Source organism: Lagopus muta, chromosome 3, assembly GCF_023343835.1.
Source record: "Lagopus muta isolate bLagMut1 chromosome 3, bLagMut1 primary, whole genome shotgun sequence".
Taxonomy (NCBI): Eukaryota; Metazoa; Chordata; class Aves; order Galliformes; family Phasianidae; genus Lagopus; species Lagopus muta.
Window position 1 is genome coordinate 441,527 of NC_064435.1, and position 26,505 is coordinate 468,031.

At 58.2% G+C, this 26,505-nt stretch overlaps 3 protein-coding genes and 1 long non-coding RNA gene across 5 annotated transcripts in view; all 4 read right to left on the reverse strand.

Annotated features, from left to right (window-relative positions):
* The window catches only part of LOC125690800 (microtubule-actin cross-linking factor 1, isoforms 6/7-like), a 63,214-nt gene extending 62,872 nt beyond the window's left edge, over window positions 1-342 (reverse strand). Inside the window, exon 1 of the mRNA XM_048939520.1 lies at window positions 243-342. Coding sequence (XP_048795477.1) covers window positions 243-342 — 100 coding nt within the window. The remainder of the gene's footprint in view (window positions 1-242) is intronic.
* A 1,005-nt stretch (window positions 343-1,347) lies between these two features.
* LOC125691192 (uncharacterized) lies at window positions 1,348-3,166 on the reverse strand. 2 transcript variants are annotated; one of them, XR_007376036.1, is made up of 3 exons: window positions 2,918-3,166; window positions 1,815-1,848; window positions 1,348-1,591 (listed from the first exon to the last, which is right to left on the reverse strand). It is a non-coding gene; the product is annotated as an uncharacterized LOC125691192 (long non-coding RNA). The 2 variants fall into 2 exon arrangements; XR_007376035.1 differs by lacking the exon at window positions 2,918-3,166 and adding an exon at window positions 2,015-2,078.
* A 3,892-nt stretch (window positions 3,167-7,058) lies between these two features.
* On the reverse strand, window positions 7,059-9,013 carry LOC125691169 (uncharacterized). The gene is made up of 5 exons (XM_048940194.1): window positions 8,871-9,013; window positions 8,412-8,812; window positions 7,871-8,056; window positions 7,698-7,726; window positions 7,059-7,494 (listed from the first exon to the last, which is right to left on the reverse strand). Exons 1-5 carry the CDS (start codon window positions 9,008-9,010, stop codon window positions 7,336-7,338), a joined length of 915 nt encoding a protein of 304 aa, XP_048796151.1. The 5' UTR covers window positions 9,011-9,013; the 3' UTR covers window positions 7,059-7,335.
* A 4,086-nt stretch (window positions 9,014-13,099) lies between these two features.
* LOC125690802 (heat shock factor protein 1-like) overlaps window positions 13,100-26,505 on the reverse strand; it is a 30,115-nt gene continuing 16,709 nt past the window's right edge. The window contains exons 6-8 of the mRNA XM_048939521.1: window positions 24,992-25,057; window positions 17,718-17,787; window positions 13,100-13,305 (exon numbers count right to left, since the gene is read on the reverse strand). Coding sequence (XP_048795478.1) covers window positions 13,100-13,305; window positions 17,718-17,787; window positions 24,992-25,057 — 342 coding nt within the window. The remainder of the gene's footprint in view (window positions 13,306-17,717; window positions 17,788-24,991; window positions 25,058-26,505) is intronic.

Genomic DNA, 26,505 nt, shown 5'->3' on the forward strand with positions numbered 1-26,505 from the left:
CCCATCCCCATTTGATGTCACCTCCGTTGTCCCCACCCCCAGCTGATGTCACCTCCATTGTCCCCACATCCAGCTGATGGTGTCACCATGGTCCCCATTCCCATGCAGTGTCACCTATACTGTCCCCACCCCCAGCTGATGTCACCCTCCATTGTCCCCATCCTCAGATCTTGGTGTCACCTCCATTGTCCCCACCCCCAGCTGATGGCGTCAGCATGGTCCCCACCCCCATGCAGTGTCACCTCCACTGTCCCCATCCCCGGTTGATGTCACCTCCGTTGTCCCCATCCCCAGCTCTTGGCCTCCATTGTCCCCATCCTCAGATCTTGATGTCACCTCCATTGTCCCCATCCCCAGCTCTTGGTGTCACCTCCGTTGTCCCCACCTCCAGCTGATGGCATCACCATTGTCCCCATTCCCATGCAGTGTCACCCTCCGTTGTCCCCATCCCAAAATCTTAGTGTCACCTCCATTGTCCCCACCCCCAGCTGATGTCACCTCTGTTGTCCCCGTCCTCAGATCTTGGTGTCACCTCCATTGTCCCCACACCCAGCTGATGGTGTCACCATGGTCCCCATCCCCAGAGATGTCACCACAGTGGTCCCCATCCCCATGTGATGTCACCATCACTGTCCCCATCCCCAGTTCATGTCACCACAACACAGTGGTCCCCATCCCCATGCAGTGTCACCTCCATTGTCCCCATCCCCAGCTGATGTCACCTCCGTTGTCCCCATCCCCAGCTCTTGGTCACTGTCACCCTCCATTGTCCCCATCCTCAGATCTTGGTGTCACCTCCATTGTCCCCACCCCCAGCTGATGTCACCTCCATTGTCCCCATTCCCGTGAATGTCACCACTGTGGTCCCCATCCCCATGCAGTGTCACCTCCATTGTCCCCATCCCCAGCTCTTGGTGTCACCTCCATTGTCCCCCATCCCTGGCTGATGTCACCTGCATTGTCCCCATCCCCAGCTCTTGGAGTCACCTCCGTTGTCCCCCACCTACAGCTGATGGCGTCACCATGGTCCCCATTCCCATGCAGTGTCACCTCCATTGCCCCCATCCCCAGCTGATGTCACCTCCATTGTCCCCATCCCCAGATCTTGGTGTCACCTCCATTGTCCCCATGCCCAGCTCTTCATCAGTGTCACCTCCGTTGTCCCCACCCCCAGCTCTTCATCAGTGTCACCTCCGTTGTCCCCACCCCCAGCTCTTGGTCAGTGTCACCTCCATTGTCCCCAACTCCAGCTGATGGCATCACCATGGTCCCCATTCCCATGCAGTGTCACCTATACTGTCCCCACCCCCAGCTGATGTCACCTCCATTGTCCCCATCCCCAGCTCTTGGTCACTGTCACTTCTGTTGTCCCCATCCTCAGATCTTGGTGTCACCTCCGTTGTCCCCACCCCCAGCTGATGTCACCCTCCATTGTCCCCACATCCAGCTGATGGCATCACCATGGTCCCCATCCCCATGCAGTGTCACCTCTGTTGTCCCCATCCCCAGCTCTTGGTGTCATCTCCATTGTCCCCATCCCCAGCTGATGTCACCTCTGTTGTCCCCATTCCCAGCTCTTGATCAGTATCACCTCCATTGTCCCCACCCCCAGCTGATGTCACCTCCATTGTCTCCATCCCCAGCTCTTGGTGTCACCTCCATTGTCCCCAACCCAGCTGATGGCGTCACCGTGGTCCCCATCCCCATGCAGTGTCACCTCCATTGTCCCCATCCCCAGATCTTGGTGTCACCTCCATTGTCCCCACCTCCAGCTGATGTCACCCACACCGGTCCCCATCCCCATGCAGTGTCACCTCCATTGTCCCCATCCCCAGCTCTTGGTGTCACCTCTGTTGTCCCCACCCCCAGCTCTTGGTCAGTGTCACCTCCGTTGTCCCCATCCTCAGATCTTGGTGTCACCTCTGTTGTCCCCACCTCCAGCTGATGTCACCTCCATTGTCCCCATCCCCAGCTCTTGGCCTCCATTGTCCTCATCCTCAGATCTTGGTGTCACCTCCATTGTCCCCACCTCCAGCTGATGGCATCACCATGGTCCCCATCCCCATGCAGTGTCACCTCCATTGTCCCCATCCCCAGATGTCACCTCCATTGTCCCCAGCCGCAGCTGATGTCACCTCCATTGTCCCCATCCCCAGCTCTTGGTGTCACCCTCCGTTGTCCCCCATCTCCAGCTCTCTGTCACTGTCACCTCCATTGTCCCCATCCCCATACGATGTCCCCCCCACGGTCCCCGTCCCCAGGTGACGTCACCTCTCTGATCCCCGTCTCCACGCGGTGTCCCCACCAAGGTCCCCAATCCCCATGCGATGCCATCGCTGTCCCCGTCCCCAGCTGATGTCACCTCTGTGCCCTCACCTCCAGTCCTTGCTCAATGTCACCACTACGGTGACACCGTTGGTGACCAACATCATCACCATGGTGACCGCAGTCCCTGTAACCAGGTGATGTCACCTTCATTGTCCCCATCCCCAGCTGATGTCACCTCCATTGTCCCCACATCCAGCTGATGGCGTCACCATGGTCCCCATTCCCATGCAGTGTCACCTCTGTTGTCCCCATCCCCAGTTCTTGGTGTCACCTCCATTGTCCCCATTCCCGTGAATGTCACCACTGTGGTCCCCATCCCCATGCAGTGTCACCTCCATTGTCCCCATCCCCAGCTGATGTCACCTCCGTTGTCCCCACCCCCAGCTCTTGATCAGTATCACCTTCATTGTCCCCATCCTCAGATCTTGGTGTCACCTCCGTTGTCCCCACCCCCAGCTGATGTCACCTCCATTGTCCCCACATCCAGGTGATGGCGTCACCATGGTCCCCATTCCCATGCAGTGTCACCTCCGTTGTCCCCATCCCCCGGGATGTCACCTGCATTGTCCCCACCCCCAGCTGATGTCACCTCCATTGTCCCCACCTCCAGCTGATGGCATCACCATGGTCCCCATCCCCATGCAGTGTCACCTCCATTGTCCCCATCCCCAGCTGATGTCACCTCCGTTGTCCCCATCCTCAGATCTTGGTCACTCTCACCTCCGTTGTCCCCATCCCCAGCTGATGTCACCTCCGTTGTCCCCATCCCCAGCTCTTGGTCACTGTCACCTCCATTGTCCCCATCCTCAGATCTTGGTGTCACCTCCATTGTCCCCACCCCCAGCTGATGGTGTCACCATGGTCCCCATTCCATGCAGTGTCACCTCCGTTGTCCCCATCCCCAGCTCTTGGTCACTGTCACCTCCACTGTCCCCACCTCCAGCTGATGTCACCTCTGTTGTCCCCCAGCCCCACCTCTTGATCAGTGTCACCTCCATTGTCCCCACCCCCAGCTGATGGCATCACCATTGTCCCCATCCCCATGCAGTGTCACCTCCATTGTCCCCACCCCCAGAGATGTCACCACCATGGTCCCCATCCCCGTGAGATGTCACCATCACTGTCCCCATCCCAGGTGATGTCACCACAGTGGTCCCCAACCCCAGGTGATGTCACCATCACTGTCCCCATCCCCAGGTGATGTCACCACAGTGGTCCCCAACCCCAGGTGATGTCACCATCACTGTCCCCATCCCCAGGTGATGTCACCTCCATGGTCCTCACCTCCACTCCTTGCTCAGTGTCACCATCACCGTCCCCATCCCCACAGATGTCACCACCACTGTCCCTAAGAGTGTCCCATCACTGAACCCAAAAGTGGGACCCAAAAATGGGACCCCAGGGTGGAACCCAAAAATGGGACCCCAGAGTGGGAACCCAAAAGTGGGACCCAAAAATGGGACCCAAAAGTGGAACCCAAAAGTGGGACCCCCAGTGTGGGAACCCAAAAGTGGAACCCAAAAGTGGGACCCAAAAGTGGGACCCCCAGAGTGGAACCCAAAAGTGGGACCCAAAAATGGGACCCAAAAGTGGGACCCAAAAGTGGGACCCAAAAATGGGACCCAAAAATGGGACCCCCACAGTGGGACCCAAGAGTGGGACCCAAAAATGGGATCCAAAAGTGGGACCCAAGAGTGGAACCCAAAAGTGGGACCCCAGAGTGGAACCCAAGAGTGGGACCCAAAAATGGGACCCAAGAGTGGGACCCAAAGTGGGACCCAAAAGTGGGACTCAAAAGTGGGACCCAAGAGTGGGACCCAAAAATGGGACCCCCAGGGTGGAACCCAAGAGTGGGACCCAAAAATGGGACCCCAGAGTGGAACCCAAGAGTGGGGCCCAAAAGTGGGACCCAAAAGTGGGACCCAAGAGAGGGAACCCAAGAGTGGGACTCAAAAATGGGACCCAAGAGTGGGACCCAAAAATGGGACCCAAAAATGGGACCCAAAAATGGGACCCAAAAGTGGGACCCCAGATTGGGAACCCAAAAGTGGGACCCAAGAGTGGAACCCAAAAGTGGGACCCAAAAATGGGACCCAAAAATGGGACCCCATGGCGGGAGGGATGGCGGTCAGCATGGGAACCCCCCATGTGGGGACCATGGGAGCAGTGTGGGATGGGTTCCATTTCGGTTCCAGTGCATTGTGGGATCGGTTCCATTTCAGTTCCAGTGCATTGTGGGATCAATTCCATTTTGGTTCCATTGCATTGTGGGATCGGTTCCATTTTGGTTCCATTGCATTGTGGGATCGGTTCCATTCTGGTTCCATTGCATTGTGGGATCGGTTCCATTTTGGTTCCATTGCATTGTGGGATCAATTCCATTTTGGTTCCATTGCATTGTGGGATCGGTTCCATTTCGGTTCCATTGCAATATGGCATCGGTTCCATTTTGGTTCCATTGCATTGTGGGATTGGTTCCATTGCATTGTAGGATGGGTTCCATTTCAGTTCCATTGCATTGTGGGATCGATTCCATTGCATTGTGGGATTGGTTCCATTTCAGTTCCATTGCATTGTGGGATCAATTCCATTTTGGTTCCATTGCAGTGTGGGATCAATTCCATTCTGGTTCCATTGCACTGTGGGATAGGTTCCATTTCGGTTCCATTGCACTGTGGGATAGGTTCCATTGCATTGTGGGATCGGTTCCATTCTGGTTCCATTGCATTGTGGGATCCGTTCCGTTGCATTGTGGGATCAGTTCCATTCTGGTTCCATTGCATTGTGGGATCCGTTCCGTTGCATTGTGGGATCAGTTCCATTCTGGTTCCATTGCATCGTGGGATCAGTTGCATTTTGGTTCCACTGCACTGCAGGATCGGTTCCATTTTGTTTCCATTGCATTGTGGGATCGGTTCTGTTGCATTGTGGGATCGGTTCCATTTTGGTTCCATTGCACTGTGGGATGGATTCCACTGCATTGTGGGATGGGTTCCATTTCGGTTCCATTGCATTGTGGGATCAGTTCCATTTCGGTTCCATTGCAATATGGCATCGGTTCCATTTTGGTTCCATTGCATTGTGGGATTGGTTCCATTGCATTGTAGGATGGGTTCCATTTCAGTTCCATTGCATTGTGGGATCGATTCCATTGCATTGTGGGATTGGTTCCATTTCAGTTCCATTGCATTGTGGGATCAATTCCATTTTGGTTCCATTGCAGTGTGGGATCAATTCCATTTTGGTTCCATTGCATTGTGGGATCGGTTCCAGTTCGGTTCCATTGCACTGTGGGATCGGTTCCATTGCATTGTGGGATTGGTTCCATTTCAGTTCCATTGCATTGTGGGATCTGTTCCATTGCATTGTGGGATCAGTTCCATTCTGGTTCCATTGCATTGTGGGATCGGTTCCATTCCGGTTCCATTGCATTGTGGGATCAGTTCTGCTGCAGTGTGGGATCGGTTCCATTGCATCGTGGGATCAGTTGCATTTTGGTTCCACTGCACTGCAGGATCGGTTCCATTTCGGTTCCATTGCATTGTGGGATCAGTTCCATTTCGGTTCCATTGTATTGTGGGATCGGTTCCATTGCATTGTGGGATTGGTTCCATTGCATTGTGGGATCAGTTCCATTTTGGTTCCATTGCATTGTGGGATCGGTTCCATTGCATTGTGGGATTGGTTCCATTGCATTGTGGGATCAGTTCCATTTTGGTTCCATTGCATTGTGGGATCGGTTCCATTGCATTGTGGGATTGGTTCCATTGCATTGTGAGATTGGTTCCATTCTGGTTCCATTGCATTGTGGGATCGGTTCCATTGCATTGTGGGATTGGTTCCATTCTGGTTCCATTGCATTGTGGGATCGGTTCCATTGCATCGTGGGATCGGTTCCATTTTGGTTCCACTGCACTGCAGGATCGGTTCCATTCTGGTTCCATTGCACTGTGGGATCGGTTCCGTTGTATTGTGGGATCAATTGCATTTTGGTTCCATTGCACTGTGGGATTGGTTCCGTTGCATTGTGGGATAAGTTCCATTTTGGTTCCATTGCAATGTGAGATCAGTTTCATTCTGGTTCCATTGCATTGTGGGATCGGTTCTGCTGCAGTGCAGGATCGGTTCCATTGCATCGTGGGATCGGTTCCATTTTGGTTCCACTGCACTGCAGGATCGGTTCCATTCTGGTTCCATTGCATTGTGGGATTGGTTCCGTTGCATTGTGGGATCAATTGCATTTTGGTTCCATTGCATTGTGGGATCGGTTCTGTTGCAGTGTGGGGTCAGTTCCATTGCATTGTGGGATCGGTTCCATTCTTTTTCCATTGCAGTGTTGGATCAGTTCCATTTTGGTTCCATTGCATTGTGGGATCATTTCCGTTGCATTGTGGGATTGGTTCCGTTGCACTGTGGGATTGGTTCCATTGCATTGTGGGATGGGTTCCATTGCAGTGTGGGATTGGTTCCATTGCACTGTGGGATTGGTTCCGTTGCATTGTGGGATCAATTCCATTTTGGTTCCATTGCATTGTGGGATCGGTTCCATTCTGGTTCCATTGCATTGTGGGATCGTTTCCATTGCATTGTGGGATTGGTTCCGTTGCATTGTGGGATTGGTTCCATTGCATTGTGGGATGGGTTCCGTTGCATTGTGGGATGGGTTCTGCTGCAGGCCGGGATCTGTTCCGTCTCAGAGCCTCCCGCACACAAAGGCCAGGCGATTTCAGTGCGTTCGTTTTATATATATTTGCATATAGAGAGATATTTATATATATTTATATCGATAGAAGTGGGTTCTCCTCTCATGTAAAAATCCAAAATACAGTTTTTACTATTAACAATCAGAAGTGTCAATGTACAAAGTTTGACTGCGAAGCCAAAGGGGAACGGAACCGAAGGAACCGAAGGGAACACGCAGAGCCCAGAGGGAAAGAAAACGGGAACGGCTCCGGGATCGTCGCGTGGCACCGACCAACCAGGACCCAACACAGCAGAACTGACCAATCAGGACCCGACCCACCAGAACTGACCAACCAGGACCCGACCCACCAGAACCCAGAACTGACCAACCAGGACCCAACACACCAGAACTGACCAACCAGGACCCAGCCCACCAGCACTGACCAACCAGGACCCAACACACCAGCACTGACCAACCAGGACCTGATATACCAGCACTGACCAATCAGGACCCAGCCCACCAGCACCGACCAACCAGGACCCAATCCCCCAGCACTGACCAACCAGGACCTGATCTACCAGCATGGAACAACCAGGACCTGATCTACCAGCACCAACCAACCAGGACCCGCTCCCCCAGCACTGACCAATCAGGACCCGACACACCAGCACTGACCAACCAGGACCCGATCCACCAGCACTGACCAACCAGGACCTGATATACCAGCACTGACCAACCAGGACCTGACCCACCAGCACCAACCAACCAGGACCCAACACAGCAGAACTGACCAATCAGGACCCAACACACCAGAACTGACCAACCAGGACCCGACCCCCAGCACTGACCAATCAGGACCCAACACACCAGAACTGACCAACCAGGACCCAACACACCAGAACTGACCAATCAGGACCCAGCCCACCAGCACTGACCAACCAGGACCCAACACACCAGCACCGACCAACCAGGACCCAACACACCAGCACTGACCAACCAGGACCCAACACACCAGAACTGACCAACCAGGACCCGACCCCCAGCACTGACCAACCAGGACCCAACCGCCCAGCACTGACCAATCAGGACCCAACACACCAGAACTGACCAATCAGGACCCAGCCCACCAGCACTGACCAACCAAGACCCGGCCAACCAGTACTGACCAATCAGGACCCGACCCACCAGAACTGACCAATCAGGACCCAACACAACAGCACCAACCAACCAGGACTCAACACACCAGAACCCAGAACTGACCAATCAGGACCCAACCCACCCGAACTGACCAACCAGGACCCAACACACCAGCACCGACCAATCAGGACCCAGCCCAACAGCACTGACCAACTAGGACCTGATCTACCAGCACTGACCAACCAGGACCCAACACACCAGAACTGACCAATCAGGACCCGACCCACCAGAACTGACCAACCAGGACCTGATCTACCAGCACTGACCGACCAGGACCCGGCCCACCAGCACTGACCAACCAGGACCCGACCCACCAGAACTGACCAACCAGGACCCAACACACCAGCACTGACCAACCAGGACCCAGCCCACCAGAACTGACCAACCAGGATCTGACCCACCAGCACTGACCAACCAGGACCCGACCCACCAGAACTGACCAACCAGGACCCAACACACCAGCACTGACCAACCAGGACCCAACACACCAGAACTGACCAACCAGGACCCGACACACCAGCACTGACCAACCAGGACCCAACACACCAGCACTGACCAACCAGGACCCAACACACCAGCACCGACCAATCAGGACCTGACCCACCAGCACTGACCAACCAGGACCCAGCCCACCAGCACCGACCAATCAGGACCCGATCCCCCAGCACTGACCAGACAACAGCCAGAGGCTCTGTGAGCGCTGCGCTGTGGGGCTGCTGGTGCTGGTGTAGCGCTGACAGGACCTGGCTGCCCCACTGATGTCCGTCCCACAGATGCCCACCCCACAGATGCCCATCTCATGATGCCCACCCCACAGATGCCCACCCCATAGATGCCCACCCTACAGATGCCCACCCCACTGATGCCCACCCCACAGATGCCCACCCCATAGATGCCCACCCCACTGATGCCCATCTCATGATGCTCACCCCATAGATGCCCACCCTATAGATGCCCATCCCATAGATGCCCATCCTACTGATGCCTTTCCTATAGGGGCCCATCCCATGATGCCCACCCCATAGATGCCCACCCCACAGATGCCCATCCTACTGATGCCCATCCCATGATGCCCACCCTATAGATGCCCATCCCATGATGCCCACCCCACAGATGCCCACCCCACAGATGCCCATCCTACTGATGCCTTTCCTATAGGGGCCCATCCCATGATGCCCACCCCATAGATACCCACCCCATAGATGCCCACCGCATAGATGCCCACCCTATAGATGCCCATCCCACTGATGCCCACCCTATAGATGCCCACCCCATAGATTCCCATCCCATGATGCCCACCCCACTGATGCCCATCTCATGATGCCCACCCCATAGATGCCCATCCCATGATGCCCATCCCACAGATGCCCACCCCACAGATGCCCACCCCATAGATGCCCATCCTACTGATGCCTTTCCTATAGGGGCCCATCCCATGATGCCCACCCCACTGATGCCCACCCTATAGATGCCCACCCTACAGATGCCCACCCCATAGATGCCCATCCCACTGATGCCTACCCCATAGATGCCCACCCCATAGATGCCCATCCCATGATGCCCACCCTATAGATGCTCATCCCACAGATGCCCGTCCCATGATGACCATCCCACAGATGCCCACCCCATAGATGCCCATCCCATGATGCCCATCCCACTGATGCCCACCCCACTGATGCCCATCTCATGATGCCCACCCTATAGATGCCCATCCCACAGATGCCAACCCCATAGATGCCCATCCCACTGATGCCCACCCTACAGATGCTCACCCCACAGATGCCCATCCCACTGATGCCTACCCCATAGATGCCCACCCCATAGATGCCCACCCCATGATGCCCATCCCATGGATGCCCGTCCCATAGATGCCCATCCCATGATGTCCACGCCATAGATGCCCACCCCACATATGCCCACCCCACTGATGCCTACCCCACAGATGCCCATCTCATGATGCCCACCCCACAGATGCCCACCCCACTGATGCCCACCCCACAGATGCCCGGCCTGCTGACACCAGTCTCCACCAGAACCCGGCCTGTTTCTCCCCAGTTCCCCATCCACTGATGCCCCATCCATGCCCACTCATTGCCCATCCCAGTGAAGCCTGCCCCACTGACGTCCAGTTCACCAGTTTCCAGCCCATCCATTCCCAGTTCAGCAGTGCCAGCCCACAGACACCCCTCCACTGATGCCCACTCCATCACTGCTCATCCCAGTGCTTCCGACTCCATCAGTTCCCAACCAATTGATGCCCAGTTCATCAGTGCCAGCCCACTGATGCCCACCCCATCCATTGATTCCCAGTTCACCAGTTTCCACCCCATCCATTCCCAGTTCCCCAGTGCCAGCCCAGACACCCCTCCATTGATGCCCACTCCATTGATGTTCACCCAGTGCTTCCCATTCCATCACAGCTCATCCCAGCTCTTCCCAGTCCATCAGTTCCCAGTCAATTGATGCCCAGTTCATCAGTGCCAGCCCATCCATGCCCACCCCATCCATTGATTCCCAGTTCACCAGTTTCCACCCCATCGATTCCCAGTTCCCCAGTGCCAGCCCAGACAGCCCTCCATTGATGCCCACTCCTTCACTACCCAGCCCAGTGCTTCCCAGTCCATCAGTTCCCAGTCTATTGATGCCCAGTTCATCAGTGCCAGCTCACTGATGCCCACCCCATCCAGTGATGCCCAGTTCACCAGTTTCCACCCCATCCATTCCCAGTTCATCAGTGCCAGCCCATCCATGCCCACCCCATCCATTGATTCCCATTTCACCAGTTTCCAGCCCATCCATTCCCAGTTCACCAGTGCCAGCCCACAGACACCCCTCCATTGATGCCCACTCCATCACTGCTCAGCCCAGTTGTTCCCACTCCATCAGTTCCCAGTCAATTGATGCCCAGTTCATCAGTGCCAGCCCATCCATGCCCACCCCATCCATTGATTCCCAGTTCACCAGTTTCCAATCCATCCATGCCCAGTTCAGCAGTGCCAGCCCAGACAGCCCTCCATTGATGCCCACTCCATCGCTACCCAGCCCAGCTCTTCCCAGTCCATCAGCATTCAGCCCATCCATTCCCAGTTCATCAGTGCCAGCCCATCCATGCCCACCCCATCCATTGATTCCCAGTTCACCAGTTTCCAGCCCACTGATTCCCAGTTCAGCAGTGCCAGCCCAGACACCCCTCCATTGATGCCCACTCCATCACTGCTCAGCCCAGCTCTTCCCAGTCCATCAGCATTCAGCCCATCCATTCCCAGTTCATCAGTGCCAGCCCATCCATGCCCACCCCATCCATTGATTCCCAGTTCACCAGTTTCCAGCCCACTGATTCCCAGTTCAGCAGTGCCAGCCCAGACACCCCTCCATTGATGCCCACTCCATCACTGCTCAGCCCAGCTCTTCCCAGTCCATCAGTTCCCAACCAATTGATGCCCAGTTCATCAGTGCCAGCCCATCCATGCCCACCCCATCCATTGATTCCCAGTTCACCAGTTTCCAGCCCACTGATTCCCAGTTCAGCAGTGCCAGCCCAGACAGCCCTCCATTGATGCCCACTCCATCGCTACCCAGCCCAGCTCTTCCCAGTCCATCAGTTCCCAACCAATTGATGCCCAGTTCATCAGTGCCAGCCCATCCATGCCCACCCCATCCATTGATTCCCAGTTCACCAGTTTCCACCCCATCCATTCCCAGTTCAGCAGTGCCAGCCCAGACAGCCCTCCATTGATGCCCACTCCATCGCTACCCAGCCCAGCTCTTCCCAGTCCATCAGTTCCCAACCAATTGACGCCCAGTTCATCAGTGCCAGCCCATCCATGCCCACCCCATCCATTGATTCCCAGTTCACCAGTTTCCACCCCATCCATTCCCAGTTCAGCAGTGCCAGCCCAGACACCCCTCCACTGATGCCCACTCCATCGATGCTCAGCCCAGTTCTTCCCAGTCCATCAGTTCCCAGTCAATTGATGCCCAGTTCATCAGTGCCAGCCCATCCATGCCCACTCCATCCATTGATTCCCAGTTCACCAGTTTCCACCCCATCGATTCCCAGTTCAGCAGTGCCAGCCCACAGACACCCCATCCATCCATGCCCACTGCATCGATGCTCAACCAGTGCTTCCCAGTCCATCAGTTCCCAACCAATTGATGCCCAGTTCATCAGTGCCAGCCCATCCATGCCCACCCCATCCATTGATTCCCAGTTCACCAGTTTCCACCCCATCTATTCCCAGTTCAGCAGTGCCAGCCCAGACACCCCTCCATTGATGCCCACTCCATCGCTGCTCACCCAGTGCTTCCCAGTCCATTGCAGCTCATCCCAGCTCTTCCCAGTCCATCAACATTCAGCCCATCCATTCCCAGTCCATCAACATTCAGCCCATCGATTCCCAGCTCCCCAGTGCCAGCCCACAGACCCCCGCCATCCACTGCTGCCCCCTCCTCCTCCGCCCGGCCCATTGCTCCCCAATGTCCATCAACGCAGTCCATCAGCGCCCGCCCCACCGACGGACAGACCGACAGACAGACAGACGACGCCGGTCCGTGGCTGCAGGCAGGGCTCCGCTGCCCCTCTGCCCGCTCTGCGCTCCGCCGGGTTTTTGGGGGGTTGGAGGGGGTTGGAGGGGGGGGATTGGGTTCTTCCTGCACCTCACAGCCCCCCCCCCCCCCGATGGGGCGCCGGATGGAATCTAAGGCGGATTTGGCGACGGCTCGTTAAGCGCACACGCTAATGAGATCCCGGCGGCCGGGGGAAAGCGGACGTGAGGCAGGGGGTGCCGAGGAGCCGCCAATGTCTGCGCAAAGCGGGGGAGCCGAGGTCCCTTTGGGGGGGCGCATCCTTCCTCTTCCTCCTCCTCCTCCTCTTCTCTTCCGCCCTCGGCCTTAGGACACGGCGGGGTCCTTGGGTTTGGGCTGCTCTGTCCCGGCCAGGAGGGAGATGGTTGGGTCCTCGCCGTATTCGTCCCCGTCGGTGAAATAGGAGCCTTCTCCCAACTCAAAGAAGATGGGCAGGTCGCCGCCGCCAACGTCCACCGCGCTCGAGTCCACCAGGAAGAGGGGCTGCGCCGTGTAGTGAACCAGCTGCTTCCCTGCAAGGCAGCGGGATGTGGGACCGGGGATGGGGGCGATGAATGGGACGGGGGGGGGTGATTTTGGGATGGGGAGGAGGGGATGAATGGGATGGGATGGGATGGGATGGGATGGGGTGGGAGGTGGGGATGAATGGGATGGGATGGGATGGGATGGGATGGGATGGGATGGGATGGGATGGGATGGGGTGGGGATGAATGGGATGGGAGGTGGGGATGAATGCGGTGGGATGGGAGGTGGGGATGAATGGGGTGGGAGGTGGGGATGGGATGGGGGTTGGGGATGGTTTTGGGATGGGGAGGAGAGGATGAAAGGGATGGGAGGTGGGGATGAATGGGGTGGGAGGTGAGGATGAATGGGGTGGGATGGGATGGGATGGGATGGGATGGGATGGGATGGGATGGGATGGGATGGGATGGGATGGGATGGGATGGGAGGTGGGGATGAATGGGATGGGAGGTGGGGATGGGATGGGATGGGATGGGATGGGATGGGATGGGATGGGATGGGATGGGATGGGATGGGAGGTGGGGATGAATGGGATGGGATGGGATGGGATGGGATGGGATGGGATGGGATGGGATGGGGTGGGATGGGATGGGATGGGGATGAATGGGTGGGATGGGATGGGATGGGGTGGGATGGGATGGGATGGGATGGGATGGGATGGGGTGGGGTGGGTTGGGATGGCAGGTGGGGATGAATGGGATGGGAGCTGCGGATGGGATGGGGGTTGGGGGTGGGGATGGGATGGGATGGGAGGTGGGGATGATGTGGGGAGGTGGGGATGAATGGGATGGGATGGGAAGGGATGGGATGGGATGGGAGGTGGGGATGAATGGGATGGGATGGGATGGGATGGGATGGGATGGGATGGGATGGGATGGGATGGGATGGGAGGTGGGGATGAATGGGTGTGATGGGATGGGATGGGATGGGATGGGATGGGATGGGATGGGATGGGATGGGATGGGAGGTGGGGATGAATGGGTGTGATGGGATGGGATGGGGTGGGATGGGATGGGATGGGATGGGATGGGAGGTGGGGATGAATGGGATGGGAGGTGGGGATGAATGGGATGGGAGGTGGGGATGAATGGGGTGGGAGGTGGGGATGGGATGGGATGGGAGGTGGGGATGAATGGGGTGGGAGGTGGGGATGGGATGGGATAGGATGGGATGGGATGGGGTGGGATGGGATGGGATGGGGTGGGGATGAATGGGATGGGATGGGATGGGATGGGGTGGGATGGGATGGGATGGGATGGGATGGGATGGGATGGGATGGGAGGTGGGGATGGGATGGGGGTTGGGGATGGTTTTGGGAGGGGGAGGTGGGGATGAATGGGATGGGAGGGGGGGATGATTTTGGGATGGGGAGGAGGGGATGGGATGGGGGTTGGGGGTGGGGATGAATGGGAAGGGAGGTGGGGATGAATGGGATGGGAGGTGGGGATGGGATGGGGGTTGGGGGTGGGGATGGGATGGGATGGGATGGGATGGGGTGGGATGGGATGAAATGGATGGGATGGGGTGGGATGGGATGGGATGGGATGGGGATGGGATGGGGTGGGATGGGATGGGATGGGATGGGGATGGGATGGGGTGGGATGGGATGGGATGGGATGGGGTGGGATGGGATGGCGTGGGGTGGGGTGGGATGGGATGGGATGGGGTGGGAGGTGGGGATGATGTGGGGAGGTGGGGATGGGATGGGATGGGATGGGGTGGGGTGGGGTGGGATTGGGAAGGGATTGGGAAGGGATGGGATGGGGTGGGACGGGATGGGGAGGTGGGGATGATGTGGGGAGGTGGGGATGGGATGGAGAGGTGGGGATGATGGGAATTAATGGGATGGAGAGGTGGGGATGATTTGGGGATGGGGAGGTGGGGATGGGATGGGATGGGATGGGATGGGATGGGATGGGATGGGATGGGATGGGATGGGATGGGGTGGGGTGGGATGGGATGGGAGGTGAGGATGAATGGGATGGGGAGCGGGGCACAATGTGGGGAGATGGAGATGAATGGGATGGGAGGTGGGGATGGGATGGGGGTTGGGGGTGGGGATGAATGGGATGGGAGGTGGGGATGAATGGGATGGGAGGTGGGGATGGGATGGGATGGGATGGGAAGGGATGGGATGGGATGGGATGGGAGGTGGGGAAGATGTGGGGAGGTGGGGATGGGATGGGGTTTGGGGGTGGGGATGAATGGGATGGGAGGTGGGGATGAATGGGATGGGAGGTGGGGATGAATGGGATGGGAGGTGGGGATGAATGGAATGGGATGGGATGGGATGGGATGGGGTGGGGTGGGGTGGGATGTGATGGGGAGGTGGGGATGATGGGAATTAATGGGATGGAGAGGTGGGGATGATTTTGGGATGGGGAGGTGGGGATGAATGGGATGGGATGGGGATTGGGGGTGGGGATGGGATGGGATGGGATGGGAGGTGGGGATGATTTTGGGATCGGGAGGTGGGGATGAATGGGATGGGAGCTGGGGATGGGACACGAAGGTGAGGATAGGATGGGGAGGTGGGGAAGGGATGGGATGGGGAGGTGGGAATGATATGGGGAAGTGGGGATTAATAGGATGAGGAAGTGAAGATGGGATGGGGACGTAGGGACGATGTGGGGAGGTGGGGATGAATGGGATGGGGAGGTGGGGATGATGTGGGGAGGTGGGGATGTCTTGGGGGGCTGGGGATGCCATGGGGGGGTAAGGATAACATGGAGGGTGGGGATGAAATGGGGGGTGGGAATGAAATGGGGGAGTGGGGATGAAATAGGCGGTGGGGATGCCATGGGGGGTGGGGATTCCAAGGGGTTGGGGATGAAATGGGTTGGTAGGGATGCTTTGGGGGGTGGGGATGCCATGGGGGGTGGGGATTCCAAGGGGTTGAGGATGTAATGGGGGTTGGGGATGAAATGGGGGGGGTGGGGATGAAATGGGGGGTGGGGATGACATGGGGGGGTGGGGATTTCATGGGGGGTGGGGATGTCATGGAGTGTGGGGATGAAATGGGGGGTGGGGATGAAATAGTCGGTGGGGATGCCATGGAGGGTGGGGATTCCAAGGGGTTGAGGATGAAATGGGGGTTGGGGATGCTATGGGGGGTGGGGATGTCATGGGGGGGGTGGGGATGAAATGGGGGGGGTGGGGATGAAATGGGGGGTGGGGATGACATGGGGGGCTGTGCATTGCTTGAGGGGTGGGGATGCCAGGGGGTTGGGGATGAAATGGGGGGTGGGGATGACATGGGGGGCTGTGGATGCCATGGGGGGTGTGGATGCCATGGGGCTGTGGATGCCATGGGGGGGTAAGGATGCCATGGGGCTGTGGATGCCATGGGGGCTGTGGATGCCATGGGGGCTGTGGATGCCATGGGGGGCTGTGGATGCCATGGGGGCTGTGGATGCCATGGGGCTGTGGATGCCACGGGGGCTGTGGATGCCATGGGGGGGTAAGGATGCCATGGGGGGCTGTGGATGCTATGGGGCTGTGGATGCCATGGGGCTGTGGATGCCATGGGGGGCTGTGGATGCCATGGGGGGTAAGGATGCCATGGGGGGGCTGTGGATGTCATGGGGGGCTGTGGATGCCATGGGGGGGTAAGGATGCCATGGGGGGCTGTGGATGCCATGGGGGGCTGTGGATGCCATGGGGCTGTGGATGTCATGGGGGGCTGTGGATGCTATGGGGGCTGTGGATGGCATGGGGGCTGTGGATGCCATGGGGGGGTAAGGATGCCATGGGGCTGTGGATGTCATGGGGGGCTGTGGATGCCATGGGGGGGTAAGGATGCCATGGGGGGCTGTGGATGCCATGGGGGGCTGTGGATGCCATGGGGCTGTGGATGTCATGGGGGGCTGTGGATGCTATGGGGCTGTGGATGCCATGGGGGGCTGTGGATGCCATGGGGGCTGTGGATGCCATGGGGGATGTGGATGCCATGGGGGGTAAGGATGCCATGGGGGGGTAAGGATGCCATGGGGGAGTAAGGATGGCATGGGGGCTGTGGATGCCATGGGGGGCTGTGGATGCCATGGGGCTGTGGATGTCATGGGGGGCTGTGGATGCTATGGGGGGGTAAGGACGCCATGGGGCTGTGGATGCCATGGGGGCTGTGGATGCCATGGGGCTGTGGTTGCTATGGGGGCTGTGGATGCCATGGGGGGCTGTGGATGCCATGGGGGCTGTGGATGCTATGGGGCTGTGGATGCCATGGGGGGCTGTGGATGCTATGGGGCTGTGGATGCCATGGGGGGCTGTGGATGCTATGGGGCTGTGGATGCCATGGGGCTGTGGGAGCAGTGCTGCAGGGCCATAGCGCAGGGCTGGCCGTCGCTGCAATGCTGGGTGCACCGTTAGGTGTCCAAGCCTCCCCCCGATCACAGCCACATACCTGCGTCTGCTGCGCCGGCCTCGGCCTCCGAAGGCTTCTGCTGCTCCTGCGACGACAGCAGGTCCTGGATCTGCAGGGAGAGCAGCGGAGCCGTCAGGGCACGGCGCAGAAAGAGTTCAGGGTGTGCAAAGCAACCTGACCCTGCACTGCTCCCATCTGATCCTGCATGGCTGCAATCTGACCCTGCACTGCTGCAATCTGACCCTGCACTGCTGCAATCTGACCCTGCACTGCTGCAATCTGACCCTGCACTGCTGCAATCTGACCCTGCACTGCTGCAATCTGACCCTGCACTGCTGCAATCTGACCCTGCACTGCTGCAATCTGACCCTGCATGGCTGCAATCTGACCCTGCACTGCTGCAATCTGACCCTGCATGGCTGCAATCTGATCCTGCACTGCTCCCATCTGACCCTGCACTGCTGCAATCTGATCCTGCACTGCTGCAATCTGACCCTGCACTGCTCCCATCTGCCCCTGCATGGCTGCAATCTGACAATGAACAGCTGCAAACTGTCCCTGCATGGGTGCAACCTGTCCCTGCACTGCTGCAATCTCGCCTGCATGGCTGCAATCTGCCCCTGCTTTGTTGCAATCTGCTCCCACACAGCTGCAATCTGACCCTGCACTGCTGCAATCTGATCCTGCACGGCTGCAATCTGACCCTGCACTGCTCCCATCTGACCCTGCACTGCTGCAATCTGACCCTGCACTGCTGCCATCTGACCCTGCATGGCTGCAATCTGACCCTGCACTGCTCCAATCTGACCCTGCACTGCTCCAATCTGACCCTGCACTGCTGCAATCTGATCCTGCATGGCTGCAATCTGACCCTGCATGGCTGCAATCTGACCCTGCATGGCTGCAATCTGACCCTGCACTGCTGCAATCTGACCCTGCATGGCTGCAATCTGACCCTGCATGGCTGCAATCTGACCCTGCATTGCTGCAATCTGACCCTGCACTGCTCCAATCTGACCCTGCACTGCTGCAATCTGAGCCTGCACTGCTCCAATCTGAGCCTGCACTGCTGCAATCTGACCCTGCACTGCTCCCATCTGACCCTGCACTGCTGCAATCTGACCCTGCACTGCTCCCATCTGACCCTGCACTGCTCCAATCTGACCCTGCACTGCTGCAATCTGATCCTGCACTGCTCCAATCTGACCCTGCACTGCTGCAATCTGACCCTGCACTGCTGCAATCTGACCCTGCACTGCTGCAATCTGACCCTGCATGGCTGCAATCTGACCCTGCACTGCTGCCATCTGACCCTGCACGGCTGCAATCTGACCCTGCATGGCTGCAATCTGACCCTGCACTGCTCCCATCTGACCCTGCACTGCTGCAATCTGACCCTGCACTGCTGCAATCTGATCCTGCACTGCTGCAATCTGACCCTGCACTGCTGCAATCTGACCCTGCACGGCTGCAATCTGACCCTGCACTGCTCCCATCTGACCCTGCATGGCTGCAATCTGACCCTGCACTGCTGCAATCTGACCCGGCACTGCTGCAATCTGACCCTGCACTGCTGCATTCTGATCCTGCACTGCTGCAATCTGACCCTGCACTGCTGCAATCTGACCCTGCACTGCTGCAATCTGACCCTGCACTGCTACCATCTGACCCTGCATGGCTGCAATCTGACCCTGCATGGCTGCAATCTGACCCTGCACTGCTGCAATCTGACCCTGCACTGCTGCAATCTGACCCTGCACTGCTGCCATCTGACCCTGCACTGCTCCAATCTGACCCTGCATGGCTGCAATCTGAGCCTGCACTGCTCCAATCTGACCCTGCATGGCTGCAATCTGACCCTGCATGGCTGCAATCTGACCCTGCATGGCTGCAATCTGATCCTGCACTGCTGCATTCTGACCCTGCACTGCTGCAATCTGACCCTGCATGGCTGCAATCTGACCCTGCACTGCTGCATTCTGACCCTGCACTGCTGCAATCTGACCCTGCACTGCTCCCATCTGACCCTGCACTGCGGCAATCTGACCCTGCACAGCTGCAATCTGACCCTGCACTGCTGCAATCTGACCCTGCACTGCTGCAATCTGACCCTGCACGGCTGCAATCTGACCCTGCACTGCTCCCATCTGACCCTGCACTGCTGCAATCTGACCCTGCACTGCTGCAATCTGACCCTGCACGGCTGCAATCTGACCCTGCACTGCTCCCATCTGACCCTGCACTGCTGCAATCTGACCCTGCACGGCTGCAATCTGACCCTGCACTGCTCCCATCTGACCCTGCACTGCTCCCATCTGACCCTGCACTGCTGCAATCTGACCCTGCACTGCTGCAATCTGACCCTGCATGGCTGCAATCTGACCCTGCACTGCTGCATTCTGACCCTGCACTGCTGCAATCTGACCCTGCACTGCTCCCATCTGACCCTGCACTGCGGCAATCTGACCCTGCACAGCTGCAATCTGACCCTGCACTGCTCCCATCTGACCCTGCACTGCTGCAATCTGACCCTGCACGGCTGCAATCTGACCCTGCACTGCTCCCATCTGACCCTGCACTGCTCCCATCTGACCCTGCACTGCTGCAATCTGACCCTGCACTGCTGCAATCTGACCCTGCACTGCTGCAATCTGACCCTGCACGGCTGCAATCTGACCCTGCACTGCTGCAATCTGACCCTGCATGGCTGCAATCTGATCCTGCACGGCTGCAATCTGACAGTGCACTGCTGCAATCTGACCCTGCACTGCTCCCATCTGACCATGCATGGCTGCAATCTGACCCTGCACTGCTGCAATCTGACCCTGCACTGCTCCAATCTGACCCTGCATGGCTGCAATCTGACCCTGCACTGCTGCAATCTGACCCTGCACTGCTGCAAACTGACCCTGCACTGCTGCAATTTGACCCTGCACTGCTCCCATCTGACCCTGCATGGCTGCAATCTGACCCTGCAGGGCTGCAATCTGACCCTGCACTGCTCCCATCTGACCCTGCACTGCTGCAATCTGACCCTGCATGGCTGCAATCTGACCCTGAACTGCTCCCATCTGACCCTGCACTGCTCCAATCTGACCCTGCACTGCTGCAATCTGACCCTGCATGGCTGCAATCTGACTCTGCATGGCTGCAAGCTGACCCTGCACTGCTGCAATCTGACCTTCATTGCTGCAATCTGACCCTGCACTGCTGCAATCTGACCCTGCACTGCTGCAATCTGACCCTGCATGGCTGCAATCTGACCCTGCACTGCTGCAATCTGACCCTGCACTGCTCCAATCTGACCCTGCACTGCTCCCATCTGACCCTGCACTGCTGCAATCTGACCCTGCATGGCTGCAATCTGACCCTGCATGGCTGCAATCTGACCCTGCATGGCTGCAATCTGACCCTGCACTGCTGCAATCTGACCCTGCATGGCTGCAATCTGACCCTGCACTGCTCCCATCTGACCCTGCATGGCTGCAATCTGACCCTGCACTGCTGCAATCTGACCCTGCATGGCTGCAATCTGACCCTGCATGGCTGCAATCTGACCCTGCATTGCTGCAATCTGACCCTGCACTGCTCCAATCTGACCCTGCACTGCTGCAATCTGACCCTGCACTGCTCCCATCTGACCCTGCATGGCTGCAATCTGACCCTGCATGGCTGCAATCTGACCCTGCATGGCTGCAATCTGACCCTGCACTGCTCCAATCTGACCCTGCACTGCTGCAATCTGACCCTGCACTGCTCCCATCTGACCCTGCATGGCTGCAATCTGACCCTGCATGGCTGCAATCTGACCCTGCATGGCTGCAATCTGACCCTGCATGGCTGCAATCTGACCCTGCACTGCTGCAATCTGACCCTGCATGGCTGCAATCTGACCCTGCACTGCTCCCATCTGACCCTGCATGGCTGCAATCTGACCCTGCACTGCTGCAATCTGACCCTGCATGGCTGCAATCTGACCCTGCATGGCTGCAATCTGACCCTGCATTGCTGCAATCTGACCCTGCACTGCTCCAATCTGACCCTGCACTGCTGCAATCTGAGCCTGCACTGCTCCAATCTGAGCCTGCACTGCTGCAATCTGACCCTGCACTGCTCCCATCTGACCCTGCACTGCTGCAATCTGACCCTGCACTGCTCCCATCTGACCCTGCACTGCTCCAATCTGACCCTGCACTGCTGCAATCTGATCCTGCACTGCTCCAATCTGACCCTGCACTGCTGCAATCTGACCCTGCACTGCTGCAATCTGACCCTGCACTGCTGCAATCTGACCCTGCACTGCTGCAATCTGACCCTGCACTGCTGCAATCTGACCCTGCATGGCTGCAATCTGACCCTGCACTGCTGCCATCTGACCCTGCACGGCTGCAATCTGACCCTGCATGGCTGCAATCTGACCCTGCACTGCTCCCATCTGACCCTGCACTGCTGCAATCTGACCCTGCACTGCTGCAATCTGACCCTGCACTGCTGCAATCTGACCCTGCACTGCTGCAATCTGATCCTGCACTGCTGCAATCTGACCCTGCACTGCTGCAATCTGACCCTGCACGGCTGCAATCTGACCCTGCACTGCTCCCATCTGACCCTGCATGGCTGCAATCTGACCCTGCACTGCTGCAATCTGACCCGGCACTGCTGCAATCTGACCCTGCACTGCTGCATTCTGATCCTGCACTGCTGCAATCTGACCCTGCACTGCTGCAATCTGACCCTGCACTGCTCCAATCTGACCCTGCACGGCTGCAATCTGACCCTGCACTGCTCCCATCTGACCCTGCATGGCTGCAATCTGACCCTGCACTGCTGCAATCTGACCCTGCACTGCTGCAATCTGACCCTGCACTGCTGCAATCTGACCCTGCACTGCTGCAATCTGACCCTGCACTGCTGCAATCTGACCCTGCACTGCTGCCATCTGACCCTGCATGGCTGCAATCTGACCCTGCACTGCTCCAATCTGACCCTGCATGGCTGCAATCTGAGCCTGCACTGCTGCCATCTGACCCTGCATGGCTGCAATCTGACCCTGCACTGCTCCAATCTGACCCTGCATGGCTGCAATCTGACCCTGCATGGCTGCAATCTGACCCTGCATGGCTGCAATCTGATCCTGCACTGCTGCATTCTGACCCTGCACTGCTGCAATCTGACCCTGCATGGCTGCAATCTGACCCTGCACTGCTGCATTCTGACCCTGCACTGCTGCAATCTGACCCTGCACTGCTCCCATCTGACCCTGCACTGCGGCAATCTGACCCTGCACAGCTGCAATCTGACCCTGCACTGCTGCAATCTGACCCTGCACTGCTGCAATCTGACCCTGCACGGCTGCAATCTGACCCTGCACTGCTCCCATCTGACCCTGCACTGCTGCAATCTGACCCTGCACGGCTGCAATCTGACCCTGCACTGCTCCCATCTGACCCTGCACTGCTGCAATCTGACCCTGCACGGCTGCAATCTGACCCTGCACTGCTGCAATCTGACCCTGCATGGCTGCAATCTGATCCTGCACGGCTGCAATCTGACAGTGCACTGCTGCAATCTGACCCTGCACTGCTCCCATCTGACCATGCATGGCTGCAATCTGACCCTGCACTGCTGCAATCTGACCCTGCACTGCTCCAATCTGACCCTGCATGGCTGCAATCTGACCCTGCACTGCTGCAATCTGACCCTGCACTGCTGCAAACTGACCCTGCACTGCTGCAATTTGACCCTGCACTGCTCCCATCTGACCCTGCATGGCTGCAATCTGACCCTGCAGGGCTGCAATCTGACCCTGCACTGCTCCCATCTGACCCTGCACTGCTGCAATCTGACCCTGCATGGCTGCAATCTGACCCTGAACTGCTCCCATCTGACCCTGCACTGCTCCCATCTGACCCTGCACTGCTGCAATCTGACCCTGCATGGCTGCAATCTGACTCTGCATGGCTGCAAGCTGACCCTGCACTGCTGCAATCTGACCCTGCACTGCTCCAATCTGACCTTCATTGCTGCAATCTGACCCTGCACTGCTGCAATCTGACCCTGCACTGCTGCAATCTGACCCTGCATGGCTGCAATCTGACCCTGCACTGCTGCAATCTGACCCTGCATGGCTGCAATCTGACCCTGCACTGCTGCAATCTGACCCTGCACTGCTCCAATCTGACCCTGCACTGCTCCCATCTGACCCTGCACTGCTGCAATCTGACCCTGCATGGCTGCAATCTGACCCTGCACTGCTCCCATCTGACCCTGCATGGCTGCAATCTGACCCTGCATGGCTGCAATCTGACCCTGCATGGCTGCAATCTGACCCTGCATGGCTGCAATCTGACCCTGCACTGCTCCAATCTGACCCTGCATGGCTGCAATCTGACCCTGCACTGCTCCCATCTGACCCTGCATGGCTGCAATCTGACCCTGCACTGCTGCCATCTGACCCTGCATGGCTGCAATCTGACCCTGCACTGCTCCCATCTGACCCTGCACTGCTGCAATCTGACCCTGCATGGCTGCAATCTGACCCTGCATGGCTGCAATCTGACCCTGCATGGCTGCAATCTGACCCTGCATTGCTCCCATCTGACCCTGCACTGCTGCAATCTGACCCTGCATTGCTGCAATCTGACCCTGCACTGCTGCAATCTGACCCTGCACTGCTCCAATCTGACCCTGCATGGCTGCAATCTGACCCTGCACTGCTGCAATCTGACCCTGCACTGCTGCAATCTGACCCTGCACTGCTCCAATCTGACCCTGCATGGCTGCAATCTGACCCTGCACTGCTGCAATCTGACCCTGCACTGCTGCAATCTGACCCTGCACTGCTCCCATCTGACCCTGCACTGCTGCAATCTGACCCTGCACTGCTGCAATCTGACCCTGCACTGCTGCAATCTGACCCTGCACTGCTCCCATCTGACCCTGCATGGCTGCAATCTGACCCTGCACTGCTCCCATCTGACCCTGCACTGCTGCAATCTGACCCTGCATGACTGCAATCTGACCCTGCACTGCTGCAATCTGACCCTGCACTGCTGCAATCTGACCCTGCATGGCTGCAATCTGACCCTGCACTGCTGCAATCTGACCCTGCACTGCTGCAATCTGACCCTGCACTGCTGCAATCTGACCCTGCACTGCTCCCATCTGATCTTGCATGGCTCCAATCTCATCCTGTAACGCTGCAAGCCACCCCCTGCAGCACTGCAGCCCCCCAGCACACCAAATTCGGGCCTGCCTGTTTTGCAACCCCCCTCTTTTAAAGCCATTTCCTGCCTGCTGGTGCCGTTACTCACGCTGGCGAGGCTGCTGTCCAGGTCGGGGAGGTTCATGTCTGTCACCGTCATGGAAGGGCTGAAGAGCTGCAAAAGGAGCGGCGTTGGGGACGGGGAGCAAAGAAAAGGGGGGGGGGGGGGCTGCATTGGGGATGGAGAGCAGAGACAAGGGGGGGGGGATGGGGACGTTTTGGGGTGCTGGGGAAGGGGGGGGTGGGGGATGGAGAGCAGAGACAAGGGGGGGGAAGTGGGGGGGTTTGGGGATGGAGAGCAGAGATAACGGGGGGACGGGGGACGTTTTGGGGTGCTGGGGAAGGGGGGGGGATGGAGAGCAGAGACAAGGGGGGGGATGGGGACGTTTTGGGGTACTGGGGAAGGGGGGGGATGGAGAGCAGAGATAAGGGGGGGACGGGGAGGTTTTGGGGTGCTGGGGAAGGGGGGGGATGGAGAGCACAGATAAGGGGGGGGGTGGGGGGTGTTTTGGGGTGCTGGGGAAGGGGGGGGACGTTGGGGATGGAGAGCAGAGACAAAGGGGGGGATGGGGACGTTTTGGGGTGCTGGGGATGGGGGGGGACGTTGGGAATGGAGAGCAGAGACAAGGGGGGGGATGGGGACGTTTTGGGGTGATGGGGAAGTGGGGGGGTTGGGGATGGAGAGCAGAGACAACGGGGGGGAAAGTGTGGGGGTTTGGGGATGGAGAGCAGATATAAGGGGGGGGAAGTGGGGGGGTTTGGGGATGGAGAGCAGATATAAGGGGGGGGACGGGGATGTTTTGGGGTGCTGGGGAAGGGGGGGCTGCATTGGGGATGGAGAGCAGAGACAAAGGGGGGGGATGGGGACGTTTTGGGGTGCTGGGGATGGGGGGGTTTGGGGATGGAGAGCAGAGATAAGGGGGGGGATGGGGACGTTTTGGGGTGCTGGGGAAGGGGGGGGGTGGGGATGGAGAGCAGAGACAAAGGGGGGGATGGGGACTTTTCGGGGTGCTGGGGGAGGGGGGGTTTGGGGACAGGGAGCAGAGACAAGGGGGGGGACGGGGGTGTTTTGGGGTGCTGGGGAAGGCTGGGGACGTTGGGAATGGAGAGCAGAGACAAGGGGGGGATGGGGGTGTTTTGGGGTGCTGGGGAAGGGGGGGACATTGGGGATGGGGAGCAGAGACAAGGGGGGGATGGGGACATTTTGGGGTGCTGGGGATTGGGGGGGGACATTGGGGATGGGGAGCAGAGACAAGGGGGGGAACGGGGATGTTTTGGGGTGCTGGGGAAGGGGGGGGGTTGGGGATGGAGAGCAGAGACAAGGGGGGGGACGGGGGTGTTTTGGGGTGCTGGGGAAGGGGGGGGATGGAGAGCAGAGACAAGGGGGGGGACGGGGACATTTTGGGGTGCTGGGGATGGGGGGGGACATTGGGAATGGAGAGCAGAGACAAGGGGGGGGATGGGGACGTTTTGGGGTGCTGGGGAAGGGGGGGGCATTGGGGATGGAGAGCAGAGACAAGGGGGGGGACGGGGGTGTTTTGGGGTGATGGGGAAGGGGGGTTT

What these genes read in the sequence shown, in the direction of transcription:
- LOC125691169 (XM_048940194.1), bottom strand. Translation starts at nt 9,010, where the DNA reads ATGAGATGGGCATCTGTGGGGTGGGCATCTGTGGGACGGACATCAGTG. An exon ending in TGTTGTCTGGTCAGTGCTGG is followed by an intron (nt 8,813 to 8,870) that starts GGGATCGGGTCC and finishes GGTCAGTGCTGG; the next exon opens with TGGGTCAGGTCCTGATTGGT. An exon ending in GGTCAGTGCTGGTGGATCGG is followed by an intron (nt 7,495 to 7,697) that starts GTCCTGGTTGGT and finishes CTGGTATATCAG; the next exon opens with GTCCTGGTTGGTCAGTGCTG.